The 24,333-nt window shown below is 46.0% G+C and overlaps 1 protein-coding gene across 3 annotated transcripts in view; it reads right to left on the reverse strand.

Moving 5' to 3' along the window:
• Positions 1-24,333, reverse strand: part of PPP2R5C (protein phosphatase 2 regulatory subunit B'gamma) — a 188,303-nt gene that overhangs the window by 43,141 nt on the left and 120,829 nt on the right. For all 3 annotated transcript variants that reach the window (XM_030558740.1, XM_030558739.1, XM_030558741.1), the window contains 2 exons: positions 7,892-8,000; positions 527-580 (listed from right to left, as the gene is read on the reverse strand). In XM_030558740.1, the coding sequence (XP_030414600.1) occupies positions 527-580; positions 7,892-8,000 (163 nt within the window). The remainder of the gene's footprint in view (positions 1-526; positions 581-7,891; positions 8,001-24,333) is intronic.

Raw genomic sequence — 24,333 nt, forward strand, 5'->3', positions numbered from 1 at the left:
GTGCAGCCGTATAAATTGTTATGAAAATTTACTAGCAGGTGCAAAATCTACTTGCTCATCTTCACCATAACAACAACAGGAGGAAATATTTTCTTTCCTTGGGGGAGTGAGCAACTAGACTACAATGTTGATTTAGCACATATAACAATCATGCGAGGTGATCAAAATGCTAAGCTTTCTAAAATGAATATGCATTCTTGTCAGATATTTATTTTGATCAGTTGTTCTAGCTATGCTAATTTTACTAATGGACATTGTCTCAGTGAAGTAAAAATTGCTCACTGTACCATTATTGGGGGAGGTACCAACTATGTCGACTTAGTGAGCAGCTCATTCAAGGGATCATTCAAACAATTTTAAAAATACATTTTATTAATTAGAAATTTAAAGAACTTTGCTCTTAATAAAATCAATCTATTATTTTGGAATGATTTTTAGGTGAAACAAACATTATAAACGGTGCAAATCAAAATGTTATTAATGCTTCAAAATGAGTTAATATGATAAAACAGTAAAATAAACTTACTGGTTCAGTAAGCGTGCTGTCCTTTTCTAAAAACTGAACTACACAGTATGCCAACTAAATAGAAAAAAGAGGAAGTGTATATTAATAGTTAAACCAAAGTATTTCAATTTAAGCATATGCCACATACAAATTTTGTTAACATTAAAAATTGAGAAATTTTCCAAATTCAGGGAAAAACACCTTCAACTATTACATGTAGTAAAAATATCTGAATAATTTTTATTCCTGTATTTTTCAGACACACTTTAAACAGCAGTGGTATAATCATACTTTCAAAGTATCAAATACAATATTTTCTGAGTTACAGTAGATCTTTAACAATGTTTTCATAATATTTTACTTGACTAATATCCCACTATTATTTTCACATTCTTTTCTACTGGCTTATGAACGTACTCAGTCTCACGATTGTTCAAAAAATTAAGTTCCTTAATATTGTTTCTTGGAAAAAAGAGAAGACATCTTTATAATCTCAAACTTTATATATTTTTTGCCTCACAAGAAGAAAGAACTTACCAGTAATTCTCTTTACTGTAATTTTCTCTTCTCAGTAACTGAACGTGGTATGTTTCCATTTATCAGAAAACATGGAGATAAAAATACTGCATCTTTTCAGAATATACAAAGGAGCCAACACCTCTCTTATACAATCAATCATGATTCTTTCTACAAAAACCATACAACCCTAAAAATATGAGGGGAGGAGGGTAGTATCAAGATGTGGAAAGTGAAAACTGATCAATGCCAATAAGTAATTCTCTCTTGTTGAAGCTCTCCTTTACACCCATCCTATAATGAACCAGAGTGCACAGATGTGGCAACTAGTGCCAACTTAGAAAGGTTTACTTCAAGTTGCTGCCTAAAAATGCTCTGTCAATATATGGCCTCTTCCTCTGAGAAGAGACTGACTTTATAGTGAACACCCAAATGCGGTAAGTACTGACCAGGAAGCAGCTCTACAGATTCCTTGGACAGATGCCTCAGCCCTTTCTACTCAAGATACACTGTAGGCCTCTGCTCAAATGCCCTCTTATTTCTGTGCAGGGGTTATCTTGTCATCTTGTAAATTAGGCAAATATTCTAAAGCCAATGTCTAGTACTGAAGTGTTAAAGGAAAGAGGGCCTCTGTTAGGGCCCTTGACATGTAGAAATAACGGCTTGTTAAACTCTGAAACTTTTAGCATACTGCAGATAAAAATTCTGCAAGTGTCAAAGCATGAAGTTTGTGCTTTCACAAAGATCTTGGTTTGGAGGAAAAGCTTATTAATATGCATCTCTGAGTTAGGTGAGGAACACACACACAACCACTAACACATTACATAAGGAGGATCAAAGAGATTAATTTACCAACTCTCCTAGTAATTTTCCCAACTAAAAGGGTGCTTTCACCAAGGAGGAGGAAACATGAGCTTGCAGCAGTCAAAATTCACAGGGATTTATCACCACCTGGAGAAAAAGTTTAAAGCTGCTTTTCCCCAGTAGAGTGTAAGGCTGGACAGTGACGCTTTCTGAGATTTAAACCACTTAGATACAAGGGTGAAACCCTGGTTCATTCCTTGGAAAGAGCAGACAGACTCAAAAATCCCTCAAAGCTCTTAGCAGAACATCAACTTTTAAATAGTTTCTAGAGCCTGATGTATGTCCTGCTACAGAACTCTTTTCACTCCGTAGATTTTAAACCAGTTCCTTTCGTCAAGAACCTGTGATGTTCACTCTGAAGGCAATAACACTAAGTTACCTTTGGATGAAGGAGTGTCAACCTTATAGACAGCTTCCAACATGGAGAGCCAGATTCATAAGGTCTCAGAAGCGTGTCATAAAAAAGACTCTTCTATATGTGCTACTGGATTTTGCAAGTCAGAGGAATGGATGGAATGTCACTGCCCAAGTCTCTCCCCCAATATACTGAAAAAATATCCAAACTAATAGGGTGGATCACTGAAAGAAAATCTGGATTTTTTTATTTTTTTTTTGCTGAGTTTCTGGTTGCAAACTAATCCACTGATGGATTACTCTGATGCTGTGGAATGGACTGGAAAACCTTCAGCTTCAGGCTCTTCCAGGGTCAGCTTTTGCTGGCTCACACAATCCACCCATTGTCTTTATCCTGTAAATTAACTACTCTGATGGAAGCCTGTCATTTCCATCCACTGCAAAAGCCCAGTGCTTCTGAAAGCAGAATCAAACTTTTAGAGTGTCCTGTTGCACTAGTACATGAAGTTTCTTGAGCAATTGATTTCAAGCCTGGAACCTCACAGATATGAGATTCGACAGTTTGAAGAACTCAGAAAGAACCCTTCTGCCCTGCAGACAAAGGGACTAGAGGCATACCTGAGCCTAAATCCCAAACGAGATTGCTTTCTGTACTCCAGAAAACAAGCATACAGCTGACGGAATTAGGAGAAGGTCTTCTGATCAACTAAAAGATTTCCACTTCGCTGGAAAGAAAATGATCAATCTTTAATCAAGTCACTCACAGGGATGCCTAGAAAACAAAGGGTTGGGAAACAAGGAATGTGAATGGACAGGTGGAGTGATCAGCTGAGGCAGCATGATGTGAAGAACAGCCCCGATAACGCCTTCTAGCTAAAACTTAAAAAGAGGCATATGCTCCAGGTGGTGACTGAAAAGAGTCTATGTTTTGTTTTTGTGGTGAGATTTTTGTCCCCAGTAGCCAATGAGCACTAAAAAGCCTTCCTGTCTGACACAGGCAGATGAGAGAGGCAGAGACTGGATATTTTCTTGTTACCGAAGAACAACTGTTGGCAGTTCAAAGTCTTCTTGGCTGACAGCAGAGCACAGGAAGATGAAGGGAGTTTGAAGCCCAAAAGACTGAAAGAAAAACAATGGGGATAGAACCATGTCTCCAACTGAGATCCTGGTCATACAGGAAAGAAGCAGAGTGGGGGTGGCAAAGGAAAAGGCTGATCTCATGTGCACCATACCTAAGACATTGTTCAACAATTGGGAAACCTCGGTGCCTCACCAGAGGTGGAATGGGAAGGAGGCCTGGAAGTTAGTGTTTCCCCCATAGAAGTTTTGGCTCGGCCCTGAAGCTGGTTGCTTAAGATTCTATCCAGTCTCAAATTTTTATTTTATTTTTTTGAAAGGGAAGAAAAGGAAGAGCTGAAAAGGACAAATGAAGTAAAGGGCTGAGGAATAGATTCTGTGCTCCCTGGAAGTAAAAATAATAATTAAAAAAAAAAAGGATGAAGAGAGGAAGGGAGGTTGTGACTTAAGTATCAATTTAAACCAGTAGAACTGTTCCAAGGTGCATGCAATTTGTTTGAACTAGACTCACTGGATAAGAGTCAGGTGTCTCTTCTTATAAAAAATTGTCAGTTTACAATATTTCTCATATAATGTAGATCTGGAATGCTCTGAATTCTCTGGGAACTGGGATGTAGCTGGAGAGAAGAAACATATTGTCTCTAATTCATCAGAGAACATGAGGAAGATAAGTCAACCATGGCTAATTTTAAACATTTTATATAGAGGTGAGAAGAAAAAAATTCACACATTATCTGAAAGTAAAGAATTAAATTAGTTAAAAACAATTAAAGCCAATTCTGAATGCATTACCTTCAAATATTATACTTAAAGGTTAAGGGATGAGTTTTGGTGGTTTTATCCTAGTCTTCATTTGTATAATGTTTTTGTAATAGACACAATGTGTCACAATGGCACTTTTTGATCATAGTCCAGCATTGAAGTAATGCCAGAACAAGGTGTTACAAAGTCAGGACTGAAGTTCATTGGGAGCTGCATGGGGAACACTGCATAGCACCTGTAAACCAATCCTATTTAGTCCTTCACTTCTGTAATAACTAAGTTCCTTCAAAAGATCAATGAACTACATGAAGGATCTGAGACAAATGTCAACGCACGGATTTACTGTAAATTCCTTATTTCTTGGTTTTTGTCAGATCCCTGACAAACAGCTACTCTCCTTTTTGCTTCGTTCCAACTAGATAAATCTTCTGTTCAAAATCATAAGAGAGTAAGTGGCATGCCTGGACACCTCTCCCCACATGATCCTTGCACAGGGGACTTATGACAGACGCAGCAGCAAGTTAAAGGCTAGATGCACTGATGCGAGAAGTCTTGCTTAGAGTTCCAACAGATGCATGAATGAGAAATTTATTACTTGATAATTTTCTCTCTGATACCAGCTTCTCTCTGAATTTGTGACTCAGGGGCTAATGCCCCTCCACCTGTGGAATTTGGAAGCGGTTCAGTATTGTTGCTGGAGGCTCCAGCATTATGTTTCAACCTTCAGCTCAGGTCATCAGAAAGTTCTTATCACAGCTATAGAAACACTACAGCAGCCAATTACTAGTATTAAGACAACCTGATAGAATGTACTAATGTATTAGAAAAAAATTCAATGTATAGTCTGGTCATTTACCAGACTACCATGGTGGGTTGAATTAGGAGAGAAGCTGTTAATAGAAAGAAAATTATCAGGAAAGAAATTTCTCATTCTATTGCACAGCTTCTTTCATCATTCATTACTCATGGGATGTAGCCAGAAGTTAATTCCAGAAGTAGGGAGGGAAAAAGATATAAAGAGTTTAATTCTTATAGTAGAATAGCAGGCAGGAATGAAAGCTGCCCCCATACAAAGCAGAGCTTTATAAACTAAGGAGTTATGTGAGAATCAACACAGAGGCACCTTCCTACCAAAGGATGCCTTTGCAGAGGAATGGTAACTTGCAGATCTTCCACAGTTTAGAGAAGAGACTTTTTTCTCCAGTGCCTCTAGGGACTTCTGTGAATAGTTTCCCTGGTGCTTAGCATGCCAAATGGTGCAGTGTTTTTATGTCTTGACTGCTACAACCTTGAGGCCCGAACACCTTGAAATGTTGGACAGAATTAGATGAACAGGGTACAGTTGGTGTATGTACTTCACATGCTTGAGGTATATCTTTAGTGCCCTAGGAATGCCCATTTATGCCCCAACCATCCAAGAGTTAGAACACAATGGAGAGAGAACTATTCCACCACTTGTGTAAAGAGGAACTTCCTTGAAACACAAAGGTTTTTGGACTATAAGAACTTTTTCCTCATGACAAAAGCAGTGTGATTCTTGTATGGCTGTAGGAACTAATTCTAAAACTTGCCTTTTAGAGGTAATGGCAACTAGAAAAACCAGCCACACACTTATCTAATTTAATCATTGTGATTAAAATTGGCACCTACACTCAAATGGAGGATCCATTGTGCCTGTTCAGAAAACACTGCTATGGCTCGTGTCATGTTTCTATGGTGCTTAGTTGTAGGACTCTACTCAAACCTTCTAGCCGAAGTCCCTAGAACTTTGGGATTATTATAATATTTGTATCACAATAGCATCTCAAGGTCAGGGCTCCATTGTGCTAGCCGTTGCATAAAGAGGCAATTCCTGCCTCAAAGAGAGTTTTGTTTTCCCTCACACCTGAAATGCAGATTTGACCAGATCAGTGAATGAAATATCCTGGCTGAGTTCTGTCAGGATACCAAACTGTATCAGAGGTTAATGAAGAATCCATGTTGAACTACACTTCTCTTCTGATGCCCAAGTTCTTAACTGTAGGTGTACACAGTCTGAACGAAGGAATTCCTGTTTCAAAAGGCCTGGTATTTTCTGCAGGTACAATGTGGGGTTCCTGGCTATCTAGCAAATCTAAAGTTCCTTCTGGGCTGTGGAGGAGTAGAAGGAGCACCACAACTCTCCCTATTCCTCTCTCTGTTTCCTTTATGTGAACTGTCTTGAAGAATAATCAGGACATTATTTCCATTGCCATGGAAAAGCTTTGACCTCTGATTAATCCCTGGTTTTGGAATTGATAGAAACACTCATGCGTCAATCATAATCCAACCCCTAATGGGAAGTAGGAGGAGACTTCCTCTGAGTACCATAATTGCCCACTATGTGGTTTCTTGCAGTTTACTGATGCAGCTGGTACTGGTCACTGTCACAAACAGGACACTAGACAAGATGAACCAGCGATCTGATCCCCTATCACCATATTTGCATGTTTTACTGCTGTTTCTTTTTAAATAAAGACACGCCGATAAAGATCTTGAAATGAACCAAAAGATTTTGAAAAAACTGTATTCCAATACGCTTGCTTGCATAGTGAGTAAGTAAGGGTCTAGAACAAAAGTTGGGTGGCTTCAGCATGTTTGCATTCTGGAAAAGAATCAGCACACTGCAGTGCACAGAACTGTTGGACATGTGTGCTCTCGGGAATCCTAGCGACACAGCACCAGTGAGGAAACAGTAATTCTCACAAACCTCTCAATCCTTTGAGGTTACAAAGGACTGTGGTGTAGGGCCGGTTGCAGGATAATTTTTAGACTATTTTCTGAGTTGCTGAGGAAAAAATCCCCACACAAATCACAGCTGTTCTTAACTGGTCATTTGATTCTTCATTCCAGACTTATTTTGGTCCCAATTCTGAAATTCATCTCCTCACAGAAACTTCAGATGAAGTCCTAGATTAAGATTCAAATTCTATTTCTTGATCTTTGATTTATTCTAATAAAGTGAAATTAACACATTAAGTTAAAAATGGGTCAAAGCAATTACTAGAACAGAATTTTCACGTAAAAACTGGTTTAAATTTAATACAACTATTTATCAAATTTACATGAAAAGACAGTGCTTTCTATATGGGGTATTTATTCATTAAAAAGTGATTGGGAACGGGGCTGATTTTCTGAACAATTTCCTGGATATCTAAAAGGAGCTTTTTCTTGACAGATTTTCAGCATATTGCAGTGCTGTTCAAAATCTAGAATCCTTTGGGGCTCTCTACTGTGAGCCTAAGAAAGGTTCACGGAGTTTGAAAGCAACAACAGAGGAGCGGTCCTAATGTTATTACCCAGATTGTTTGAACACTTCAGTTCTTTTTGGTCTTTTTTAGGTATTTGGTTTTTTACTCCACCTCTTCAGTAACATCCACTTAATGAATCCATGTTGAAGAAACAGTGATTTAGCAAAACATCCAGGGCATCAAAAAGTTGCAACAAACTGAACTATTAAATTATCCAAGTAAAACATACCACATATTATGGATCTTTTTAAAAAAGATCTACTAAAGAGACAGTCTCATTAAAAGGATAAGATTTTCTATGATATAATACAGTGCTTTTCATCCTCAGATCTCAGAACACTTTTAAAAAGAGTATCTTTACCCCATTTTACAGATGAAGAAACCAAGTCAGAGAGAAGGGAAGCGACTTGGATAAGGTCAGACAGCAGGCCAATAGCAGAGCTGGAAATAAATCCCAGCTCTCCGGACTCCGAGTTCAGCATTTTATACCCTGGACCATCCTGTGGAACAGAATCTATAACACTTCATAAACAAATTAATTTACCTGTGGGTGGTAGACACTGAGCGATTTCACTTTATGCAAAGGTAATAACACCTTCAATAAGAAAATTTTGTGCTCTTCTTTTAATGGTAAGGCAAATCCATTAATTATACTGTAAAAAAAATCAGAAGTTTTTAAAATCAGTACTTGTTCAAAATTTTGACTATTGCCAAATTTTTAAGGATAAGAAAAATCATTTTTTTGTTCTTTATTTTAATTGTTCCAAGTTGGTTTTTTTTTTGAGCTCTCCCATAGAACATTAATGTAGCACTTTTTCCCATGTTGAAGAGGGGAGTCATTATATTAAATAAAAATAGAACAATGTTAAGAAAATTTAAGTCTAATTATCTAAAGAGCAGAATACAAATTCAACCAACGGTAAAATCCACATCCTCACATCCCCTATGTCAAGAATTCTAACTTGCATCTTTTCCAGGTGCCAAAATCATCCCTCCAAGTTCCATAAAAGACCCAGTTCCCACCTCTCGGTTCAGCTTCCAACCTTTCCACCTCTTTGTAAACAAAGTTCTGACTAAATACCCAACTGCTGAAACCCAGCTGCTTCATTCCTGATGAGCGAATCAGCCAAAGACCCAACACCTGGGAGTCCGATCCAAGAGAGTACACAGATCGGAGACAGAATTACTCTACTGGGAACCTGGAAACCGAATAGGTACTCTCCTGGGAAATGTATAGTTTTTTAGAATTGGAGCAGGCAACAAGACAGAATCACAGCACATGGAGTTCCCAACACCAAGTGAGTAAAGACAGGTGTTAATCGTTACTGGGTGCATTGTACCCTTTGATCATTTTATCTGGTATGGCCTTTTGAAAACCAGTCAACTTTAAAAAAATGGAATTAACAATAGTTTCACATTCTACAGCTGGAGTCCCACTGCCAATTTTTGTGGTTTTACACTCACACATTCTTATTTTTAAGATGTTTTCATCTCACATTAACTAGCACAGAAGGCTCTCACAAACAAGTGAGAAGCTGACAAACTACTGAACTATTACATCCCAAAATACTAGGTTAAGAGCATTCAGCTTGCAAAATCAAAAGTTAGAAAATGCCAGAATTAAGGCATTTGCAACATTAATTCCCCGTACCTTGTACGTGCACACTATAATGCAGTCTATAATTACATTATCACATACCATTTTTTTCACATGACCTTTGCCTCATTCACTTAATGAGTAGTTATTCATTATTTCTTTTCATCCTCCTCATTCAATGTATGGTAATCAGGCCTTATTTAACATATGCCATCCCAATCCCACACTGAATACTGTTAGACCCCCAAGTGGGGCCCCAGGGCCAGACTACGGGTGCTCCGGCCTCCACCCCCCCCCAACGGATTTTTCCCCCAGCCCTCAGAACTGCCACCTGTCACGCTCAGAAAGCAGAACTTGCAACAGGAAGCCTTGTGGTTAGCCAGCCTGAAGAGACCAAGTTCCCCTGACAACAGTCGCTTCCTGGGTAAAGATGTTAAAGCCCGTCTGCCTCCCTTGTATGGGCATATGTCACTCGCAACCCCTCAATTGGCTTATCACAAACTATGACGACAAATTTACTATATATTGCCGGTCCCCTCTCGGGGACGGGCAGAGAGCCCCCGAATTCCTGTCGAAACCGTATCCAGGCCTGATCACCCTGCATGCTCTCTCGGCTCACGCGTTTCCTGAAGCCTAACCGGTTGCCGGCCGTAATGAAACTTTTGTGGTTTGTATGTGTAAGTATAATTAGCTGTTAAGTATTCTGTACTGGTAGATAAGAGGCAAAGACTGATTCTAGCCGCCCCAAGATTCCTGCTAGGGGAAACCCGTTGACCAGGAACTCTTGAAAGCAAGGGGGATCAGTTAAGCCTCACAATTTATTTAGGGAAATTAGTTGCTGCACTTATGATTACTAATAGCACCAATATCACTTCTACTAACCCCTGGAATGATTTAGATAACTATTGGGACTTAGAAAAATACCAGGGCCAGCTTTTATTTGTAATTGCAGTATTTGTATTATTTGCTTTGGTAGTGTGTTGTAAGCCCCAGATGTAACTGATCGTGTTCTCCCTTATCATTATCTGTGATTCATTTAATAAACCCTTATTCTCTTAAACACTAAGAGTGATTGCTTGCGTGCTCTCCGTCGCTACCCGTGGGCACTTGACACCCCCCCCAGGGCATCCAGTGATCGAACCTCCGCCCTACCCCAACGCTCATTACCCGGTAGATAACGGGCACCTGGTGGCCATATTGGTGGAGCAAGGGGCGAGAGTAATCAGTAATCAACAAATACAAAATTATTAATTTCCTCACAGACATTTCCATGGTGCTTTCATCATAATATTTGAGTGTTTCAAAGCATGAATTTATTTTCTTAATGCTCCAGGGAGATCAGGTGTTGTCACTATTTTGTAGCTGGGGAATTGAGGCAGAATGATTAAGGTAAAATTGTCATAAAAGTGTCCATTAATTTTGGGTGCCGAGCTTAACACATATAGGGACTGATTCTTCAGAGGTATTAGAATTTCGTAGAGCTTTATATGTTTGTAGCACAATTCTAGTTTACTTTTGTTGCACTTGTGAGCACTCAGCACTTCCGCATCTCTGACCTCTGGTGCCTCACATTAGGCACCCAGAAAAGGAGGAGAGCACAATTAGTAGTTAATATGAAATTGTTTCTTTATTACTTGCTCAGCATCACATAGGAACTACATGCATAGGCAGGGATAGAATCCAATTCTCTAGGGTGGCATTCAACTTCCTTTCTCATCCTGTAATCGCCTGCCTCATTCACTACATGCATTCCAATTTCTGCAACAAATAAGAAGGGATTCCACAGACACTAGCCTCGTTAACTATACAATACTGATTCATTCCTATAACACCATCCTTCTTGGGCACTGAAAGAGGCAGGGGTCCTGTAGGGGAAAAAAAATAGCAAGTGCTCATGTAATTACAGAATATCATAAGGCATGAGCAAAAGACGGTTACTCACCTTTGTAACTATTGTTCTTCGAGATGTGTTGCTCATATCCATTCCAATTGGTGTGTGCGCGCCGCGTGCATGTTCATCAGAGACTTTTTACCCTAGCAACACTCGGTAGGCCGGCAGGTCGCTTCCTGGAGTGGCGCCGGTATGGCGCCTGATATATACCCCTGCTGGCTCATCCGCTCCTCAGTTCCTTCTTGCCGGCTACTTCGACAGTGGGGAAGGAGGGTGGGTGTGGAATGGATATGAGCAACACATCTCGAAGAACAACAGTTACAAAGGTGAGTAACCGTCTTTTCTTCTTCGAGTGCTCATATCCATTCATATCCATTCCAATTAGGTGATTCCCAAGTCTTACCTAGGCGGTGGGGTCGGAGCGAGATGTTGCGGAACGTAAGACCGCTGAGCCAAAGGCGGCATCAACTCTAGACTGTTGGACCAATGCGTAGTGCGATGCAAACGTACGGATGGAAGACCAGGTGGCCGCACGGCAGATGTCCTGCATGGGAACATGGGCCAAGAACGCGGCAGATGAGGCTTGAGCCTGGGTAGAGTGGGCAGTGAGATGGCCCCCCTGAGCATGAGCCAAGTCATAGCAAGCCCGAATACACGATGTAACCCAAGATGCAATACACTGGGGGAGATTGCCATGCCCTTCATACGTTCCGCCACCGCCACGAATAGCTGAGGTGAGCACCAGAAGGGCTTGGTCCTCTCGATGTAGAAGGCAAGAGCCCTTCGGACATCCAAAGTATGGAGCTGTTGCTCTCGTCGCAATGAATGTGGCTTTGGACAAAAGACTGGCAGGAAGATGTCCTGGTTAACGTGAAAGGTGGAGACGACCTTAGGGAGGAATGCCGGGTGCGGTCACAGCTGTACCTTGTCCTTATGGAACACAGTATATGGAGGATCCACACTCAATACATGAAGCTCTGAGACTCGTCTAGCCGAAGTGATAGCGACTAGGAAAGCTGTTTTCCAGGACAGGTACAGCAGCGAGCATGTGGCCAAAGGCTCGAAAGGGGGCCCCATGAGCCTGGTTAAGACGAGGTTCAGGTCCCAGGTAGGGGTAGGCCGTTTGACCTGTGGGTATAGTCGCTCCAAGCGCTTGAGGAATCTGGAAACTATAGGGTGACAAAAAACGGAACTGCCAGCTTCCCCCGGATGGAAGGTGGATATAGCCGCAAGATATACTCACAGAGAGGAGATCGCCAACCCCTGCTGTTTAAGAGACCATGTAGTCCAGGATAGTGGGGACTAATGCAGAATGCGGAGAATGGCTGTGCTGGTTACACCAGTGGCAGAAGCGCTTCCATTTTGCGAGGTATGTCGAGCGCGTGGAGGACTTCCTGCTCCCCAGCAACACCTGCTGTACTGCGGCGGAACAGCGCAACTCCGACTGGTTTATTCAGACAGGAGCCATGCAGTCAGAGGAAGGGACCGCAGGTCCGGATGGTACATCCTGCCAAAATCTTGTGTGATCAGGTCCAGCCAGAGCGGCAGGGGAATCAAGTCTGCCAGGGACAGGGCGAGCAGCATGGTGTACCAGTGCTGCCTTGGCCAAGCCGGAGCAATCAGGATGAGGCGAGCTCTGTCCCTTCGGAGCTTGAGCAGGACTCGGTGGACAAGAGGGAACGGTGGAAAGGTGTAACAGAGGTGGCCCGTCCACGGAATCAGGAACGCGTCCGACAGGGAGTCCGGGGAGTGACCCTGTAGGGAGCAGAACACCTGGCATTTCCTGTTCATTCTGGATGCAAACAGGTCTATGTGGGGATAGCCCCACCTCCGGAAAATCGAATGGAGAATGTCCGGATGGATGGACCATTCGTGAGATAGGAAGGACCTGCTCAGGTGATCTGCGAGGGTATTCCGTACCCCCAGGAGAAAGGAGGCCACTAGATGTATGGAGTGGGCTATGCAGAAGTCCCACAGGCATATCGCTTCCTGACACAGAGGGGAGGACTGGGTCCTGCCCTGCTTGTTGATGTAATACATGGCCATTGTGTTGTCCATGAACACTGCAACACAACGGCCGTGTAGATGGCGCTGAAACGCTTCGCATGCCAGCCAGACCACTCTCAGCTCTCGCACATTGATGTGGAGCGTCAGCTCCAGTGGTGACCAAAGGAGTGCGCAGGAGCCCTAGGTGGGCACCCCAGCCCAGCGAGGACGCGTCCGTTGTTAGGGATATGGAGGGGTGGGGAGGATGAAACGGCATGCCCGCACACACTCGGGATGACGTCTTCCACCAGTCGAGGGAGCCTAGAACATCCGGCGGAATTGTCAGGATTGTGTCTATGGCGTCCCTGCCCGGCCGATAGACCGATGCGAGCCAGGTTTGCAGAGGGCGCATTCGCAGTCTTGCATGCCTTGTGATGAAAGTGCATGCAGCCATGTGCCCCAGGAGAGCAAGGGAAGTACGAGCAGAAGTGGTTGGAAAGCTTTGGAGACTTTCGACAAGGGAGACTATGGCTTGGAACCAGTGCAGGGGCAAACTGGCTGTTGCAAGGTTGGAGTCCAGCATTGCCCCGACAAATTCTATCCTCTGCGTAGGCACCAGGGTGGACTTGTCCAAATTGATGATCAAGCCTAGACGCACAAACAGCTCCCTGATGATGGCGACATGGCTGAGCACCTGTGCCTCCGAAGCCCCTCGGATAAGCCAGTCATCGAGGTAAGGGAAGACGTGTATTCGACGACGGCGCAGGAAAGCAGCGACGACCGCCATACACTTCGTGAAGACGCGAGGGGCCGAGGAAAGACCAAAGGGAAGGACAGTAAACTGGTAGCGACCGTGATTTACCACAAAGCACAGATACCTCCTGTGTGGGGGATAAATTGCAATGTGGAAATATGCATCCTTCATGTCGAGAGCAGTGTACCAATCTCCGGGATCCAGAGAAGGAATGATTGTTCCTAAGGATACCATGTGGAACTTGAACTTTTTGATGAATTTGTTCAGTCCTCGCAGGTCCAGGATGGGCCGGAGGCCCCCTTTGGACTTGGAGATTAAGAAATACCGGGAATAAAACCCCTTGCCCCTTAACTCCTTCGGTACCTCCTCTATAGCTCCGATCAAGAGGAGCTTGCAAACCTCCTGAATGATGAGTTGCTCATGAGAGGGGTCCCTGAAGAGGGACGAGGAGGGGAGGTGGGAGGAGAAATAAACTGAAGACGGTATCCAAGCTCCACTGTGTGTAGGACCCAATGATCTGAGATCAGTTGGGACCACGCCGGAAGGAACGGGGAGAGGCGGTTGTAAAAGTGAAGAGGATCCAGGGAGGGAATTGGTACACTGCTCTCGGACGCACCCTCAAAAGTTTGCTTTGGGTCCCGGCGCTGGTTTGGTGGGACCGGAATTGTTTTCCCCTTGAGGTCCAGACTGACGTCTGCGGGTAGTACGGCCTCGTCGCCGGGCAAGATCCTGTCTTGGCCGAGGCGGAGGGTAAGGGCGCTGAGGTTGGGAGTGGAAGGACAGTCTCTGAGTCTGGGGTGTATGCATTCCCAGCGAATGCATAATAACCTGGTTGTCCTTCAGACTCTGTAGTCTGGGGTCTGTCTTTTGCAAGAATAGACCTTGTCCGTCGAATGGCAAGTCTTGGATGGTATATTGTAGCTCAGGCGGTAGGCCGGACACTTGCAACCAAGATATGCGGCGCATAGCTATGCCAGAGGCAACCATTCTGGCTGCCGAGTCGGCGGCATATAAGGAGGCTTGTAGTGAGGTTCTCGCGACCCTCTTCCCCTCCTCTAGGAGAGCTGTAAACTCCTGAAGGGAGTCCTGGGGAACCAACTCAGTAAACTTGCCGACAGCTTCCCAGGTGTTGTAGCTGTATTAGCTTAAGAGGGCCTATTGGTTCGCCACGCAGAGCTGAAGGCCTCCAGCAGAGTAGATTTTCCAGCCCAGCAAATCCATGCGCCTGGCCTCCCTAGATTTTGGCGCAGGGGCTTGTTGGCCGTGGCGCTCCCGTTCGTTGACTGACTGTACCACCAACAAGCAGGGGACGGGGTGCACATAGAGATACTCATACCCCTTGGACGGCACCATGTATTTTCGTTCTACTCCCCTGGCTGCGGGTGGGATGGAAGCCGGGGACTGCCAGATGGTGTCTGCTCTGGCTTGGATCGATTTGATGAAGGGGAGGCCCACCCTGGTCGGTGCTTCCACCGATAATATGCTAACCACTGGGTCCTCCACCTCAGGAACTTCCTCTACGGGAAGATTTATATTCTGGGCAACATGCCGCAGAAGATCCTGATGTGCTCGGAGATCAATTGGCGGGGGCCCCGATGATGATGTGCCCGCTACCACCTCATCCGGGGAAGAGGAGGATGATAACCCAGGGATGAGTGAGTCCTGGACTGAAGCCTCGTCCTGGGGGACCTCCGTTTCCGGAACATCATGCTGCTCAAGTGGATGTGCAGAGCCTTCCTCCGTACCAGCGAGGGGAGGTCGACTGACTGTGGCCTCTGGTACACGGTGCTCCGAGTGGCTGGAGCGTGCTGGGCCCATTGGCTCGCCCTGGGCTTGGTGATAGGCCCAAGGTGTGCAAAAGGACCATTGAGGTGGTCCATGGTCCGGGTGGGCTTGCGCCTCTGAACCCCCATAGGAGGCGCTGTCCGCGTGTGAGGCGGCGGACGGGTGACGCGATGGCCACGGAGGAGTTGAAGTTGATTGGGCCAGCCTCTGCGCCCATAGAGCTCATCTCTACACGGTACCAGTGAACAGTACTGGGAACTGTGGCGGTATCTGGAGCGGGACCGTGACCTGCTGTCAGCCCGGTGCCGGGAGGTCGACCGGTGCCTTATATTGTCGTGCCGGGATCGGCTGCGATAAGTACATCGGTGCTGCGATCTGGACCAGTGCCGAGAGTACCACGACGGCGACCGGGATCTCGAGCAGTGCCGCGAGTATGACTGGTTCCGTGGAGAACGGTACCGGGACTGCGAGCAGCGCCGGGATCGTGAGCGACGTCGAGGCCGAGAGTGATCTCGGGATCTGGAGCGGGACCGACGGTGTTCAGTGGTGCCCGGTGAACGTGGTCACTCCACGGTGGGCTTGCCCAGCGACTGAATAACCCGCACCGGTGGTGCCGGGGGTTGGGGCAATTCAGGCTCTGTCAGAGTGATTAGGTCCCGCGCTGCGGAGAAGGTCTCCGGCGTGGAGGGCGCGACGAGCTCAACCACAGCGTGTGTTGGGGAACTGGTAGGCACTGGACTCAACGGCTCCTGTGAAGCTGGAATCGACGGTGCGGAGACAAGCGGTGCTGTGGCAGTTGATGGTGCCGGGCGGTCCGTCTTGGAGATGCGCTCCGACTGCGGCGTAGCTGTAGTTGCTGCAGGATCCTTGTGCTTCTTGCTCCTCGGGGAGAGGGAGCGGTGCCGGCTGGAGGGTTGGGCCGGTGAAAGGTGGGGATGAGGAGCCTTTATTGGTGCCGGGCGGTCCGGTGCGGAAGAGGCGCTTGGTCCCGGTTCTGGAGTCGGTGCCGAGGATGGAGGAGTCAAAGCTGCCTCCATCAAAAGCTGTTTCAGGCAAATGTCCTGTTCTCTCTTTGTCCAGGGTTGAACGCCTTGCAGGTCCGGCACTTGTCCGCAAGGTGGGATTCGCCTAGGCACTTTAAACAGGAGTCGTGCGGATCTCCTGTGGGCATTGGCCGATGACAGGACGCACAAGGCTTGAAACCCGGTGAACCGGGCATGGGCCCCGGTACTGGGGGAGGAGAAGGGGCGAGCCCCTGATCCTCTTTAACTATATACACAACTATAAAAACTATTAATTTAAATACTAACTAGAACTACAGTAAAAGAATTATATACACAATACTATACAAAATAGTTAATCGCTAGGGAGGTGGAGAACAGCTAAGCTGCACTCCACTGTTCCAACGACCGACACGGGCGGTAAGAAGGAACTGAGGAGCGGATGGGCCGGCAGGGGTATACATCAGGCGCCATACCGGCACCACTCCAGGGGGCGACCTGCCGGCCCATCGAGTGTTCCTAGGGTAAAAAGTCTCCGACGAACGTGCACGCGGCGCGCACACACCTAATTGGAATGGATATGAGCAAGCACTCGACGAAGAACCTTAAATTCTGAAATTTCTTAATTTTTGAGTGCTTGACTTCGCAACCTGAACTTTTTTTTGTAGTTTTCTGCAACTATGCTAACCTCCAACTAGAGTCATCAGCAAGGTTCAAACCTTTAGAGTCACAGCACAAACCTCTACCACTTGAGCTAATGGACTAACTGGTTGCAGTGGAGGCTGTTATTGGCTGTGGACCTCCCACTAGAGGATGAGAACAAACTTTCTGAGTGGGTTTCACAACTATCTGCTGTCAGCAGAAGAATGGAGAGACTCAGGATTCTTAGGCTCTGGAGGGAAGTGTTCTTAAGTGTTACAGACCCTTCTGTCCCTGTGTCCCAAGCCAGTCTGTCTCCACCACTGATCCTGACCATTCCTCCCACCCCCAACTCCTGCCCCATTCACCTCACTACATCTACATACTCCCAGTTCGAAGTGCCCCACTCCCTGCCTTACCCTCGCCCCTCTGCATTAAAGTCAGGCAGTTTCCTCTTTCACCACTTTGCTGCCTGGGCACCAGTTGAGAGGGGAATACTGAGAGCAAAGGAAAGATGTTTTCCCTACTTTCAGTTCTTGTGCCTGAGATTTTTCACAAGCTTCTAACTTGGCCAAATTTGAGTACATTTTCAGAGACAGCAAAAGGCACAACCCGACACCAGGGCAAACACCCTTGCAAAATTTCAAGCCTTTGTTCCAAACCAGGAGTTTCTGCAGTGTGAATTACATCTTAATAGAATACTGTCTGGCCTTCCACTCAGGATTATGTAACGTCTCTATAGCAACAGAAGTAATTGCTTACAAGTAAAAGTGGTGTTTTTTTTTTAGCATCAGTTAATACAATTTAGAAGCCAGAAATCGACAGACAGTGCCATGTCATTAGCCAGCTCTCAGCAAGCCTCTGAACAACTGTGAGAGAATTACTAATCTTAGATGTCTGGTAGATACGTTTTTCCTGAAAGTGCCATTGTTTCTGTTTGTTTGTTTAAGTTAACAGTGTGCCTTTAAGGAAGATACAGGGATATGGAACAGAAGGATAGGAGTGACTTCAGTTTTCCAGTTATCAGCCAGCCTAGGACAAGGACTTTCTGTTCCTCCAGTAAGTTAATGCATTAGATCCCAAACAGACACAAAGAAAAATCTCTTTTAGCTGGCAATTGTGCTTTGCTATGCCAGGCTATAAGAATAAAGATAATATTGACACCACATATTGCTGATAGTATGATTGAAAAGCTAAATAAACAAGGTGTCTTGGCTTTTTTTTTTTTTTTTTTACACTTAATATTATAAAGAATTATCTCATGGAAAATAAAATTCACAATGTGACTAGGATACAAAGACAAAAGACAAAAATTTAATTTGGTCCTGGTCTACAGTACGAGTTTAGGTCAAATTTAGCAGCGTTAGATCGATTTAACCCTGCACCCGTTTCTGTTGTACTCCCCGACAAGGGGATTAGCACTGAAATTGACCCTGGTGGGTCAAATTGTGGTAGAGTGGACGCAATTTGACGGTATTGGCCTCCGGGAACTATCCCAGAGTGCTCCATTGTGACCAGCCCAGATGCACTGCACCGGTAGACAGGAAAAGCCCTGCGAACTTTTCAATTTAATTTCTTGTTTGGCCACTGTGGCGAGCTGATCAGCACAGGTGACCATGGAGTCCCAGAATTGCAAAAGAACTCCAGCATGGACCGAACGGGAGGTACTGGATCTGATTGCTGTATGGGGAGACGAATCCATGCTATCAGAACTCTGTTCTAAAAGACTAAATGATTAAGCGCAGCCAGACACCAGGGCAGTTACAAGAGCGCAGCAGGGGGCGCTGCACATCAGAGAAGCTTTGAAAACCAGTTCATGACTGGCCAGACTATGGTGTGAAAGCAGCAAAGAATCCTGTGGCACCTTATAGACTAACAGACGTTTTGGAGCATGAGCTTTCGTGGGTGAATACCCACTTCGTCAGATGCATGTAGTGGAAATTTCCAGGGCAGGTATATATATATATGCAGGCAAGCTAGAGATAATGAGGTTAGTTCAATCAGGAGGATGAGGCCCTGTTCTAGCAGTTGAGGTGTGAAAACCAAGGGAGGAGAAACTGGTTTTGTACTTGGCAAGCCATTCACAGTCTTTGTTTAATCCTGAGCTGATGGTGTCAAATTTGCAGATGAACTGAAGCTCAGCAGTTTCTCTTTGAAGTCTGGTCCTGAAGTTTTTTTGCTGCAGGATGGCCACCTTAACGTCTGCTATAGTGTAGCCAGGGAGGTTGAAGTGTTCTCCTACAGGTTTTTGTATATTGCCATTCCTAATATCTGATTTGTGTCCGTTTATCCTTTTCCGTAGCGACTGTCCAGTTTGGCCGATGTACATAGCAGAGGGGCATTGCTGGCATATGATGGCGTATATTACATTGGTGGACGTGCAGGTGAATGAACCGGTGATGGTATGGCTGATCTGGTTAGGTCCTGTGATGGTGTTGCTGGTGTAGATATGTGGGCAGAGTTGGCATCGAGGTTTGTTGCATGGATTGGTTCCTGAACTAGAGTTCCTATGGTGCGGTGTGCAGTTACTGGTGAGAATGTGTTTCAGGTTGGCAGGTTGCCTGTGGGTGAGGACTGGCCTGCCACCCAAGGCCTGTGAAAGTGTGGGATCATTGCCCAGGATGGGTTGTAGATCCCTGATGAGGCGTTGGAGGGGTTTTAGCTGGGGACTGTATGTGATGGCCAGTGGAGTCCTGTTGGTTTCTTTCTTGGGTTTGTCTTGCAGTAGGAGGCTTCTGTGTACACGTCTGGCTCTGTTGATCTGTTTTCTTATTTCCTTGTATGGGTATTGCAGTTTTGAGAATGCTTGGTGGAGATTTTGTAGGTGTTGGTCTCTGAGGGGTTAGAGCAGATGCAGTTGTACCTCAGTGCTTGGCTGTAGACAATGGATCGTGTGATGTGCCCGGGATGGAAGCTGGAGGCATGAAGGTAGGCATAGCGGTCGGTAGGTTTTTGGTATAGGCTGTTTGCCTCTCTGGTTCTTTGGTAGGCTTGCCTGATATTCCAGGCAGGACTGAATCCCAATTAGACAGAACTTAAAGAAAGGAATGACCTGGAGTCACTCCCATTTATGTCCAGGTGCCCCCCGACCAACCTCACCGAAGCTGGCCAGGAGCACCCATGTCTGCCCAGGCGACCCCGACTGACCTCACCGAGGCAGGCCAGGAGCACCCATGTCTGCCCAGAAGCTCCCGACCAACCAGGAGACAGCAGCAGACAGTACAATACGGCTGCTAACTGTCTTTGCTAACTTGCAAAGGCAAGGAGCTGCTGCTGTGTAGCACTGCAGTACCACGTCTGCCAGCAGAACCCAGGAGATGTATGGTGACAGTAAGCTAAGCGGGTTCCATGCTATGTCCTCTGCACAGATAACCCAGGAAAAAAGACAAGAAGCAATTTTTTGGTGTTGCTTTCACAGGGGGCGGGGGGAGGAGTGCTGACAACATGTACCCAGAACCACCTGCAACAAAGTTTTTGGCTCATCAGGCATTGCGACCTCAACCCAGAATTCCAATGGGTGGCGGAGAGTGCGGGAACTGTGGGATAGCTATTCACAGTGCAATGCTCTGAAAGTCAATGCTAGCCTCAGTATTATGGACGCATTCTGCGGACTTAATGGTCTTAAGTGGGGACACACAATTGACTGTATCAAATCGATTTCTAAAAAAATAGACGTATTAAATTGACCTAATTTCGTAATGTAGACATACCCTTGGTTTACTCCTTTACATAGACAATCTTCTGAAATGGGCATTGTGGACTGATTGTTGGTAGAGGAAACAGCTCTTTATAACAAAGATGCAAGTGGTGTCTCTAGGAAGGGCTGCAAATTAGTTGTGTCTTGGCTCTGACCTGCCTTTTACAGCAATTACACAACAAGAACAAGAACTTTCGTAACTTGTTCTTCAAGATGTGTTGCTCATGTCAATTCTAGGTGTGCAGTGCCACGCTCGTACACCAGTATATTAGGCGCTGCTGACCTTAGCCCCCTCAGCTCTTTCTTGCCAGCAACTCTGACAGAGGGGCAGGAGGGCCGGTAATGCAACGGACATGAGTAACATCTCAAAGAACAAGAGTTATGAAAGGTAGGTAACCGTTTTTTCTTCTCCAAGTGCTTGCTCATGTCAATTCCATTCTAGGTCACTTAAGAGCAGTATCTTTGGAGGTGGGCTCAGAATTAATGGTCATGCGGCTTGTAACACTGCTCTACCAAAGCCAGCATCATCCTGGGCCTGCTAGATAAGTGTGAAACGAGACATGAACGTGTGAATGGATGACCAGGTAGCAGCCCTGGGGATATCTTGAATCAGCACTTGAGCCAGGAAAGCTGCAAACAAGACTTACGCCCTAGTTGAGTGGGCAGTTATAATCGCCGATGGAGGCACTTTTGCCAAATCAAAGCAAAAATGGATGCAGGCGGTAATCCATGATTAAATTCTCTGTGGGGAGACTGGAAGACCTTTTATCCTGTCTGCTACCATGAAAAACAACTGCATCGACTTATGGAATGGCTTCGTCCTTTTGATGTAAAAGGCTAGCAGTCTCCTGAGGTTCAGAGAGCATAATCTACACTTCTCATCCAACTTACGAAGTTCTGGAAAGATGACAAGTAAATATACATTCTGGCCTGTAAAAACTGAGAAACTACATTGGACAGGAAAACCTGCTGCGGTCACAGGTGAACCATGTCCTTGTAAAACACCATAGAGGGTGGCTTCAAGGTAAGCTCCCTAATCTCAGAGACCCTACGTGCACACCTTATTGCTACCAGGACCAAGACCCTCCATGAGAGTAGAAGGAATCAGGAAGCCAAAGGCTTGAAGGGGGGTGTGAGCCGTGACAGCATGAGATTCAGGTCCCATGGGGGGACAAGGTCATGAACATGGGGATAGTCACTCCAGACCTTTCAAAAACTGGACTGTCATGTCATGAGCGAAGATTGACCTGCCCTGGAAAGGATGGTGGAAGGCTGAAACAGTGGCCAAGTGAACCTTAACTGGTGAAAGAGACAGGCCCTGGAGTTTGAGGTGCCTGTTTGAAGGTATTCCAGGATCAACAGCAGCGAGGCCAGCTCAGGCCAAATACCCTGGTTCAAGGCCCAGAACGTGAACTGTTTCTCTGCTCTGGGGACCGACAGCGTTTGGCCTGCCCTCTGAGGAGGTCTCATGGCTGGCTTACCCACCTGGGGAGACAAAGCGCTCCTGCTCCTCTGCATTCAACCATGCAGCAGCTAAGCTGTCAGGTGCAGCGCAGCCAGGTTCGTGTGCAGAAGACTGTTGTAGTTCTGAGATAGCAGATCCAGCCAGAGGGGCACCTGCAGCAGAGCCATCACTGAGAGGAACCTGTGTTGGCGAGGCTAAGTCAGACTATCAGGATTACCTTCCCCAGTTCTGTTTTATCTTCTCAAGAACTCTGTGGATTAATGGCACGGGTGGGAAGGAGTATGTTAGGGCCCCTAACCACGGAAGCAAAAAGGAAACTGACAGGGAGCCTCTGTTGATCCTCCAAAATACGTGGCTCTTCCTGTTGGCCAGGACATGAAGAAATCCACCCTGGGAGTTCCTCACCTCTGGGGGATCATGCTGAGGTTTTGCTTTGCTCACTGATATAAAACATTGCGGTGGTATTTTCCTTCAGGATCTGCAGCACCTTGCCTGACAGTCCAAGCGAACTGCTTTGAGCTCTTTGACGTTTATGTGGAGGGCGCGATCGTCTTGCGACCAACATTCTTGTGTGCTGAGATCACCCAGGTGTGCCCCTCACCTCAGGTTCAAGGCATTGGAGACCAGTGTCAGTGACAGGGTTGCAAAGAGAACTCCCTGCAACACTGATCCAAGGTCCACCCACCATTTCAGGGATGACCGTATGTGATCCAGCACCCTGACCACGCAGTCTAGATTGTGCTGTTGGGGATGTAGACCGAAGACAACCATGCTTCCAGAAGTCTGAGATGGAGCTGCACGTGACTGATTATGTAAGTACAGGCTGCCTTGTGGCCTAATAACCTCAGGCATGTGTGAGCAGGATCACTTGCAAGATCAGGTCTGACATGGCTCAGAAACAGACCTCCAGAAGGAAGGCTCTGGCTCTTGTGGAGTTGAGGACTGCCCTATAAACTATCTGTTGCACCGGTACTAAGGTCGATTTCTTTTTATTAACTGGCTCATGGCTCAGATTGTGGCAGGTGGAACGTACCAGATTGAGGTTCCTTTGAACATGATCCCGAGATCTGCCCTTGATGAGCCAGTTAAGGTACGAATAAACCAGGACCCTTCGACACTTCAGGTAAGCAGCCACTGGTGCCATGCATTTTGTGAAAACTGGCAAGACTGCTGAGATCTGAATGGAGGCATCATGAATTGGAAATGACACTGGCCCACCACAAAACAAGGAACAATCTGTGTCCTTGGAAAATGGAGATATGAAACTATGCATCCATCAAGTCGAGGGCGGCATAACAGTTTCTGGGGTCCGGGGAAGGGATGATGAAGGCTACGAAGACCATGCAAAATTTCAAAAAAAAAAATTTCAGGAAGTTGAGGTGTCAGAGGTCCAGAACAGGTCTTAAGACCCTTTCACTTTCAGGATTAAGAAATAGTGGGAGTAGAACCCTTTCCCCCTCATGTCCTGAGGGACCTCCTCCACTGCTCCCAGCTGTAGGAAGCTTTCTACTTCCTGAACAAGGAGTTGCTCATGAGAAAATTCATGAAGAGAGGCGGGGAAGGGAGTGGAAGGGAGAGGCAGCCGAGAATTGCAGGGTGTAGTCCAGAGATGATATATCGAGCATCCAACGGTTCCAGGTAACTCATGACCAAGCCAACCAGAAGGTGGTTGAGTAAGGAGTAGGGTGGATCCTGAGAACTGACTCGGGCACTGTCCTCAAGCACATCCCTCAAAATGAGCGCTTCTGGCCCCCTTGGTATTTTGCTGGGCCAGGCTGGACAGGAAAATGGGAGGTGGAGGGGCAATGACGGCTGAACCTTGAGTCTTCGTCCCTTCTCCTAGAGAAGCCCTGCCAAGGACAGCCTGAACTATTTTTTCACCATCTGTGGCGTTGCAGACTTAGTGAGCGGAGGGTGGCTTTAATGTTGTGGACTCCATGCAGCCTTGCATCTGTCTCCTCCAAGAAGAGTCCCCTTCCGTCAACAGAAGGTCTGGGATGGAGGACTGCATCTCCTGGGACAGACCCGCAGACTGAAGCTAGGAACTGGGCCACACCACCACATCCAAGGCAACATCCCTGGCCGCTGAACTGGCCGCATTCCAGGTCATCTGGAGGTACCTTCCTCCAAAATGGTGGTAAACTCCTGGCCCAAGTCCTGGGACAGAGAGT

The sequence above is a fragment of the Gopherus evgoodei genome, chromosome 4, assembly GCF_007399415.2.
Source record: "Gopherus evgoodei ecotype Sinaloan lineage chromosome 4, rGopEvg1_v1.p, whole genome shotgun sequence".
NCBI classification, from domain to species: Eukaryota; Metazoa; Chordata; order Testudines; family Testudinidae; genus Gopherus; species Gopherus evgoodei.